Below are 9,652 nucleotides of genomic sequence, written 5' to 3'. Positions count from 1 at the left end.
TTCTTCAGCCTTGAGCAACTAGTGAGCTGAAAACAAACAAACAAACAAACAAATATTAAAAATCTTAGCATGGCAAGCGAGAAAGCTTCTGTGACAGATTTATGGGATAAAGCAATATTGGCAGACATCATCTGGGAATTAGTGTCTTTAAAAAACGACCATTTTCATAATGGTTTGGTTCATAATTAGTTCCAAACTCCGCATGATCAAAGCTGCCAAGAAAGAAAAATTGCTCATGTTTAATTTAGAGCTACTCATATGTTTCCCAGCTAAATTAAACCAAAGCCAAACCGGGGAATTTGGAAACCACTGAAAATAAGGGGAACTCTGGAGTGCTTAACAATTACTTCCTCATAAGACATGCCCAAGAGGAAGAGAGGTGCTTTTCAGTCATGGAGCTGCTCTCCTAAGCATGAGGAGGATCATGCTTTCCTTCCTCTGCTTCCTGATGAACCTGCTTCAGGATGAGACAACTGGTAAGTAAGGGCTTTTTGCTCTTTTTCTGTATGGGAAAGGAGGTAGGGGTGGGAGGACAGAGCTTCCTATTGAATTTTTAGATGAGTCAAGAAATCTTTGTATCCTTTCATGGGTTTCAAAAGCCAGTCACTTTCAAATAAGTTTGTTATTTTATCTTTCCAGATTCTGAAATGCAGATAAAATGAATGTGTTGCCCATTAAATTTTTTCATGGCTGTATTACCAGTTTTAGTTCAGCCAGTAAAGTCTTACCTGATTCTGTGATATGCCAGGGTAAAAGCTGCTGTCATCTGGGTTGCAAAACCCACAAAAATATTAGGGTTTGAATGATTCAGAGAGATTGTTAACTGAATCTGTTACAGTAATATTGCAGTTTGAAAAGAGGTGATCTTGAAAACTGTCAGACAGCTTTTTCGGTGGTATAGACAATGAAAGCAGTTAATTTCAGGTTATTTATTGGGCAGGAGCTGGTAAACGTGACTGTGGAAACAGTTAAAAGAGCTATAATCTCTTCAGGTTAAAGCTGAGTTGTGGAGTAGAGGGAAAGGGCTTCTGAGTATTGAGTTTTAATATTGATGGGGCTTCTTACTGCAGGCTCTGTGATTAGATTCAAAGGGTTTGTTTCCTGGGATATGAAGGAGGCATCTTTCACAGCAGCAAACTCACTAAGGAAAAACATACCAACAAACCAACAAAAAACTTAAAAAGAAAAAGAAAAAGAAAATAACAACAAACAAACCCAAAACAAACAGCAAAAATACCCTCCTCCAAGCATTTAGACCACATAAAAGTATTCCTTTCATAGTTCTAAATGCATTTCTTCTGTAACTGCTTGATTTCATGACTTGGAAAGTTTTGAGTGTGGGATCTGGGAGATTTAATTTCCCTGCGGTCTGCTAGTCATGAAACTAAATGAAACTGATTCAGACATGGAGGAGTGTGCCTTTGACAAACACGTTATATTATCATTTCTTCTTATTTGCAGCGCTTTTGGTTTTGGAGAACCAAGACCTACAAGATTCGATTAAGCCACAGAAGGTAGAGTTCCGTTCGTTAAATTTCAACACCACTTTGCATTGGCAGCCTGGGTGGGCCAGAGAGGCGAGAGATGCGCTCTACTTTGTGCAGTATAAAGTGTAAGTACCTGGGCCTCCCACCCTGCTGGGGCTTAGCCCTGCTGGGCACATCAGAATGATTTCTCAGCTGACAGGGTGCTCTCATTCCTGGGGAACAGCCATGTCCTGCTTGGCTGCCAGCTCTCAGTTGTTTCTGCACTTATCAGTCCCATGAGGTGCAGTCAAGCAGCAGGCAAGGAATAAGCCCCTCCAGCACTATGCTCTGCACCCTCATGGCACCAAGAATTTGAAGCAAAATATAGTTTGCAGGGGACCTCTGAAAGTCATTGGGTCCAGCCACCTGCCTCAAGAAGGTCTAGGTAGGTCAAGTTCTTCTGTAATAGAACATTTAAGGAATTTCAGTGACGTACCTTGTCCACAGCACTGCCTCCGGGTGCCTTGCATGGAAAGATTGAGGCAAAATTAGGGGCTGGTCTTCAGGGTTTGCTCCCATCCCTGGCACGCTCATGAGTGCCTGAAATTCTTATTGCCCTTGAGAAATTGTTTGACGAAATCCAGCATTCTGCCCATCATTGAACACACTGGCTATGTCGAAGCTTGCCCATCTCTCCCATGGGGCAACTAAGAGATGGCTTCCTACAGGGCTGGTGAGCCATGTCCCTGCTTTAGATTTCTTTCAGAAAAGACAGGAACCTGTAGCTCCCAAATGCCCATGAAATCAAACTTCCCTGTTACCAAATTGAAGGCAGGTAATTTCTGTGGCAGGACACTTGTCAGTGCCATGAGAGTGAAACAGATGGCTAAGAAGCTGCATGGACACAGGCAGTGATCCCAAAGTTTACATCCTTCCTCCTCATTCTCCATAGGTATGGGCAGAGCACATGGCAAAACAAAGACGAGTGCTGGGGGATTTCAAGCCATGTCTGTGACCTAACACATGAGACCTCTGACATCCAGGAGCCTTACTACAGCAGAGTGAGAGCAGCCTTGGCTGGTGTCTATTCCAACTGGAGCCTCAGCTGCAGATTCACTCCTTGGCGAGAAAGTAAGTGCAAACATATATGTCCCCCAGGAAGGAGTTTGATCTGTGGCATGGAACGCATCATTTTTGCTCACAACTTGCAAACATGAGTAATCCTTTTCTAGCCACAAAGCTGTACATAAAGAAGTGAGTGAATAGCTCTCAGGTGAAGTGTTATGCTAAAAGTAATTCTCCACACACCTGCAAGCCAAGTGATCATGGCTAAATAGCCATTTACCTGTAATTAGGAGATCAAAAGATCCCTTTAATTCAACCTTTTCCTCTGGGCATGGAAATACACAAATTATTTTCAGGCATTTTTGGAGCTGCTGGAGGGACAGGACTCAAGACAATAAAAAAGGAAGCATTTTTTTCTTTGGGGGGAGAAGGGAGAACAGAGCTGTGTGGTGTGTGGCCACTATTCTTCTCACATTTATGTGTTATCCTGACTGCAGATAAGGACATAGAAAGGACATGTGCAAAGCTTCTGGTTAGCACTGTAATTATAGTGCCACAGTATGTTAGAAATGGAGGACTGCCCAAACTCTGAACAGTAGCAGTCTACCTACCAGTAAGTTCACCTTGAATTAACCCATTTTCCCTCACTGGCCAATGCAAAATCAAATTGTCAGTCTGGGTCACTTCACAGCCCCAAAGTGCAAACTACCCTGAGTCTCCTGCACAGATGAAACTACAAACTTTGACACAAAGCAGCACCTTGCAGCAAAACCAGAACATCTTTCCCTGTACCACCTCCTCCTCCTGGAGAGATTAATGTGGCAGCTGCTGCACTGTGTCCTCACATTTCTGGTGCTGCATACACATGTATGCAGGCACTAGCTTGTTAACCAAGCTGACTGCAATATATTTGAAAGTGATGGTATAAACTGTATCCTTGCCATAGCTGAAATGCCTCAAATGGATGTTTTGTGCAGTCCAGTCACAAAGACAAATAGAAGGGAAAAAGAAAATCAGGGCAATTTTGGAATTTTGCTTGACCAGTCAGCACTTAACAATATCAGCTCTAAGGAATTTCAGAAAGTTTGGCTCAAAGATAGATTTACAAACACAGGAAATGTCACCTCCAAAATAACAGTAACCAAACCCAATAAAAACCAAGAAGTAAGAATTTATGGAGTGTCACCTGAGGAGTAAATACAGCATAATATATAATTGGTAACACGAATATTTGTTGAATGGATTCAAATTGCATTCTAGGAAATACTATTAATAAACAATAATTGTGTTTATAGCTTTGGGGTTTTTTTTTTCCATAGCTGTGATAGGACCTCCAATGGTAACTGTGGCTCACAGCAACAAATCCATAACAGTAAAGCTCCAGGCTCCACGTTCTCCTTATAAAAGGAAGAGAGGCAGCACAATACCAATGACAAATTATTATGACCTGCTGTATCAAGTGTTCATAATTAACAACTTGCTATATGAGGTAAGAGTACATTCAGATATGAGCCCTTTACCATTGAAAAGCCAGAAAATTGTGAATACTTGTTTTACTATTGAAACTGTCTTCTGGGATTGTGAGAGCAGCAATGACTGTGCAAATGTTTGAGAACAAAGTAGGCTTACTTTTCAGGAATAGAATTTGATTGAAATGTGTTGTAATTCCTCCCTGTATTATTTTCCATCAACTTAATACTTCTAAATCTATGACTTATTTTTAAAAATTGGGACAGGAAAGGAATTTGGCTGGAGGAGGGAATTTTCTTAAAAAGTATAAATAAGTTATTAATGCTGTTGGGTTTGTGCAAGTCCATGTGCTGCTCTGCATCCTCTGTTCTCATCAAACTTTACTCACAGACACACATGCTAGGGAAATGTGCTTGACTGACTCTTTTTTCTCCACTCTGTGTGAAGCAACACAGGGTCCTGGTGTATGAAGGGAAAGAGAAGGTTATTGAAATACAAGACTTGAGACCTGGAGTCAGCTACTGCATCGTGGCTAAAATGTACATGCCAATGCTGGACCACAGCAGTGCCTACAGCAGCAGGCAATGTACCGTGCTGCAGTGACAGGGGTTGCGCCTCTGAGACAGGTAAGTCACTGGCTGAAACTGGAGATGATTCTAGAAGCCAAGATCTATCTCCTCACCAAAGGTAGATACTCTCCAAAAGTAGAGAAAAAAAAGTGCGTCATGGAAACTGCCATCCCACATGACAATATTAGCTGGCTTACATAATCTCAGATAACACACCAATAAGAATGATAAGGCCAAGATGATTAGAGGAATGGGATAGAGAAGTATTTCCATGCTGGCACTGTCCTCAGAAATATCTGCTTCTTCCATTTCTTTAAACAGTTGTACATAGTAGAGTTAAATAGTTATACATAGCATGGCTTTCAAATCTTTTTTTTTCTGTCAAGTAATAATTAATTAGAAAAATGAGTGATCTTCAACATTATTAACATGCAATTCTCCTACAAGCTCTGCCAGCCTTTTCTGCTCAGGAATTGATCTGATAGATTAATTAAAATTAGCCTGTCCGCTTTTCATGGCCACTCTTCAGTGTATTGTGTTTAAAAAGAAATCAGTTATCAAATGTCATGAGTTCCCATGGGCCAAAATGCAAGAATTATCTCCATTAGCTGATCTGAAAAATCTGGCTTTTTACTTCTATCAATCACTAGACTATTGTACCATATCATATGCCTAGCCAAAAGATTTGCTATCAATCCTGCCTTTCAGGTGCAAAGGCATGGAGAGTTCAAAGACCTAACCCAAACTTGACTTCATTGGAATTGGCCTTAGCAAGCTCAGATTTGGGGTAACAGAGGAAAACTGGAAAAACGTCAGTTTTAACCTGGGTTTCTGTTCTCAGTTATGTACCCTCAAACCATAGAGGTTTTCCTTTCTTCTGCTTCATAATATGATACATGTCATTAGTGTCTCTTGAGTTTTGGTCAGTGGGTTTAGGCTAAGGCAGGAGTCACTTTCTAGGGGACTTTCCTGCTTTTTTTTTTTTTTTTGCTTTCCCTTTACTGTAAAGAAGTTAACTCTTTAACCTCTAAATCAGATTAGAGCTGGACTTCCAAACAACCTGCAAAGGGACAGGACAGATGCAGGTGAACAGCATGTGTTGAATGTCAGTTCAGTTTAATACCATCCAGCTTAAATGCACATGCCTGTAGCAATTCTCTTCCCCATTACAGGGATAATGGCAGAAGATGCCTTCCATCACAGGTCCAGCTGTAAATCAACATCTGCTGTCTTGGATACTTTTTAAACTAATCTTTGCTGCATCAAATTATTTGATTCATCACAATCATTTCATGCTATATGAAGGTCAAGGATTCTTTGTATGTCTTGTATTACAATTTATGGTGGTATATATTTGCATTTTCAAAGGAAACACATTTGTAATATAAAAATAAAACCATGAAAAAAGTCTTTTTGGAAATATCCTTAAGATTGTTTCTAGCAGTTTTATATTTTAGGTTTTGAAATTAAAATACAATCTATAAAATAGACGTTTCGTATATTTTATGTTTTTTACAGTGATTACAACAGAAAATGAAAAAAGTGTCCTTTCTTTAAGATAAGAAATGTTCAATACAGGAGTAATTCCATGCTCACAGTGTCTTCATAGTATCCTCAAAATAATATTTTGGACAGTGAAACAAGTATTTGATTAACCAGGAATGCATGTAAACTAAAACAGGAAATACCCTCTGCTCCATTCAGTGAAAGACAGTTAAATGAAAGAGACACTCAGCAAGTTTGCTGATGAAACAGAACTGTGGGGAGTGGGTGATAAACCAGAAGGCTGTGCTGTGGGACCTTGATGGGCTGGAAAATTGGGTGAAGAGAAACTTAATGAGGTTCAACAAGGCCAAGTGTAGGGTCCTGCACCTAGGGAGGAATAACCCCAAATACCAGCACAGGCTGGGGACTGATCTCCTAGAGAGCAGCTTGGTAGAGAAGAACATGGGAGTCTTGGTGGATGACCATGAGCTGGCAGTGCCCTTGTGGCCAGGAGGGCCAGTGGTATCCTGGGGTACATTGGGATGAGTGTGGCCAGCAGGTCAAGGGAGATGGTCCTGACTCTCTACTCAGTCCTAGTGAGGTCACATCTGGAGCGCTGTGTCCACTTCTGGGCTCCTCAGTACAAGAAAGGCAAGATGTGACTGGAGAGGGTCCAGCGGGGAAACACAAAGATGATGAGAGTTCTGGAACACCTCTTTTGTAAGAAGCACCTGAGGGAGTCGAGTCTGTTAGTCTAGAGAAGAGAAGACAGAAGGGATCTCATGAATGAATGTGAAGATGGTGCCAGACTGTTTTCAGTGGTGCCCAGTGACAGGAATGGCCATAGGCTAAAACACAAGAACCTTCACTTCAACATGAGGGAAAGCTTCCCTACATTGAGGATGGCAGAGCACGGAAGGAGTCTGCCCAGTTTTGGAGTTTTCCTCTCTGGAGGCATTCTAACCTACCTGGACACGTTCCCGTGTCACCTCTAGGTAGCCCTGCCTGGGCAGAGGGGATGGACTGAATGATTTCCAGAGGTCCCTTTCTGACCTAAGAATTCTGTAATCCTGTGACTTCTATTTCAGCCATTTCACAGTAAATGGTGACTGAATGATAACCATTACCTTTGATTTCTAATGCTTTTAGCCCTTAATCATACAAGGGAAAAAAATTGCTTAGGCAAGGTCTGGCTAGTGACTCACTAAGCCACGCCAGGAGGGAGAGGTGAAATAGCTTTTTCAGATTTGCAAGGTCTGTAATTAGGGAGAATCTTAGTACTTAAGTGTGTTCTGTTACTGCAGATTATATGAGAGGAGGTGAGAGTGGCCCAAACACAAAAGGGCAAAGCAAGCCCTGGGAAAAATGGAGGTCCCAGCTACATAATCACTCTCCACTTTTCCCTTAATTCATGTACACAAAGGTGAATCAATTCAGTTTAAGTAACAGACTTTGAGTCCTCTTAGGCCACATCCAAAGCATTTTTCTGGGTCTGTCACTAGCACCTCCCCTGGAGGCATCAGAGCTGAGAGCTGCATCAGGATGCTGGCAGCAGGCATTTGGGAAGAGGCTGTGTTTCAGGAAGTTAATACTGGTCACTCTTGACTTTAACAAAATAAAAGAAGTCATTACATAATAAGTATTTCCACCACCTGATTCTAATACATGTTATATTTGAACAACTAGGTTTGCAGACATCCATCCATATCCACACATCTAAGTCCATAAAACCAGGTTTCTTTCACCACATTTCCCTTTTTGCTCCTTTCTCAATTCTTCCAGTTGCTCTACCCACTCATATCCCATAATTTCTTCATTTAGGTAAGAATTTTTTGAGAAGCAAGCCTTTACATCTCTGTGCAATACCTGGTCCCAAGACAAGTTTGAGATCCTGCTGCCCATCTTGCACTGGCCAGAAAAACTCTCCAGGCAAACAATTAAGAATAAAAAATAGTCTATCTTGTATTCAGCAGTGCGTTATCACAGCCTCTATCCACTTGTGGGTTATCACAGCCTGAAAACAATATCTGTAGTAATTGAAGTTCTTTTTCAAATTCACTTACTTCTGTAGGGAAGTTCGTGTTTCCATCATTACACAAAGATAAAATGTTATCAGAGAACAGATTCTGGCAATTCCAGATACTGTATCTATGTCAGATGCAGAGGATAAAACGGTTTTATAGAAAACATTAACAAAAAAAAGAGTACCTTAAGCATTCAGACCAATCTAGAAATATAGCATCTGCCATGCTAAGGGTCTGTGAAGACATTTGAAATCTGAAAGTTTTTCAATTTGATAAAATTACAAAAAATGTGCTGCTTGTATGCTGGAAAACACAATAAAAGATCTGAAGAAGTCTTGCACAGTTGTGTGCTAAGTTGTGGTCTAACTAGATTTCACTTCCTCAGCAACAACACTGGCTTACAGAAAGCAGTGCAAGAGTTGCAGGAATCCACTTCCATTCTGATAGTACCATGATTTATTACTGCCAGCCCCATGATGTTCTGCAAAAGCAAATTTTCCCTTTCCACTTGAAATGCAAATTTTCTTTCAGTGCTGTTCTGACACATAGTTTTAATGGGGAAGGGTTTGGTAGAACGACCGATGCTGTATTTTTTTTCTCCCCTAAGGCTGAGTGATCTGCACTCACAGCTTCTAGATAGACTTGGTAATGCTGTAACTTTAAAAACCAACTTATTGTGCCTTAGACTGCATGCTGCACTGCTGTTTGCAACTCCACGAGGGTGGAATGGAGAAAGAGATCTCTTAACTATAACTGGGACTTTTCTGCTGACAAGTCAGTTTGGAAATACCTGGAAGAGTGAGCTCTAGCCCTCCTTTCTCTTTCTTCTCAGGGGCACAAGCAAACCACCTGCTGTGGGTCCACATCTCTAGAACTGCCCAGGCTGGCACACAGCTCCACAGGGGGTTGTGCATGCACAACTTTCAGTTCAGGATGCTTTCACATTGTTGGCTTGGCTCCTTCTCACAAAAAGTTTGCAAGACCCAGCTTAAAACACTTGTCAGTTGTTTTAGTCACTTACACAGCAATCATTTTCTGACCAAGTGCAAATTGGCAGCTTCTGTTTCAGGAAAGAAAGAAATGTGACTTCTAGGGCCATGGCACTGGGAGGGAAAGATCAAGCAATGTAACAAAAGCAGGACTTGAAACATATTCTGTGAACTCTCACCTGCCACATCACTGAGGGATGTCTGCAGTCACTGCCTGCCACCATGGCCTTATCTGACTGAGCCTCCCTGTCACAGCTGAGGATCTGGCCAATGAGAAAAAGATATTATTTCTTTTAGAGTTTGGAGCTGTGGATTTTATTTTGAAGTGGAACCCACCCCACAAGGGTCTACCCTTCTGTCTTTCATGACTTTGCTTGAACGTATCTGATCTGTCGGGTAGAATAAGAGCTTATCTCCTACTATAAATGGATTCAATTTCCCATTCTGCTGGAACTCAGAAGAGCAATATTCAGTTACCAGAAACTCAAGAACAGGCCTCCAGAAAAGCTGATAGAGCAACAGCAATGAACCAGATGCTCCAGCCTTATAAATTAAAAGAAGATTATGCATAGCCAGCTGTACCA

At 41.3% G+C, this 9,652-nt stretch overlaps 1 protein-coding gene across 1 annotated transcript; it reads left to right on the top strand.

Annotated features, from left to right (window-relative positions):
• The first annotated feature begins 427 nt into the window (after window positions 1-427).
• Window positions 428-5,936, top strand: IL22RA2 (interleukin 22 receptor subunit alpha 2). The gene is made up of 6 exons (XM_066180456.1): window positions 428-476; window positions 1,462-1,612; window positions 2,419-2,597; window positions 3,851-4,020; window positions 4,449-4,627; window positions 5,743-5,936. Exons 1-5 carry the CDS (start codon window positions 449-451, stop codon window positions 4,602-4,604), a joined length of 684 nt encoding a protein of 227 aa, XP_066036553.1. The 5' UTR covers window positions 428-448; the 3' UTR covers window positions 4,605-4,627; window positions 5,743-5,936.
• The last annotated feature ends 3,716 nt before the right edge of the window (window positions 5,937-9,652 follow it).

This window comes from Chamaea fasciata, unplaced genomic scaffold (assembly GCF_029207755.1).
Source record: "Chamaea fasciata isolate MVZ Bird 193981 ecotype frontalis unplaced genomic scaffold, bChaFas1.0.hap1 SCAF_3, whole genome shotgun sequence".
Classification (NCBI taxonomy): Eukaryota; Metazoa; Chordata; class Aves; order Passeriformes; family Sylviidae; genus Chamaea; species Chamaea fasciata.
This window is presented reverse-complemented; position numbering and strand designations above follow the sequence as displayed.

What these genes read in the sequence shown, in the direction of transcription:
- IL22RA2 (XM_066180456.1), top strand. Translation starts at nt 449, where the DNA reads ATGAACCTGCTTCAGGATGAGACAACTG. An exon ending in ATTCACTCCTTGGCGAGAAA is followed by an intron (nt 2,598 to 3,850) that starts GTAAGTGCAAAC and finishes TTTTTTCCATAG; the next exon opens with CTGTGATAGGACCTCCAATG. An exon ending in TTAACAACTTGCTATATGAG is followed by an intron (nt 4,021 to 4,448) that starts GTAAGAGTACAT and finishes CTCTGTGTGAAG; the next exon opens with CAACACAGGGTCCTGGTGTA.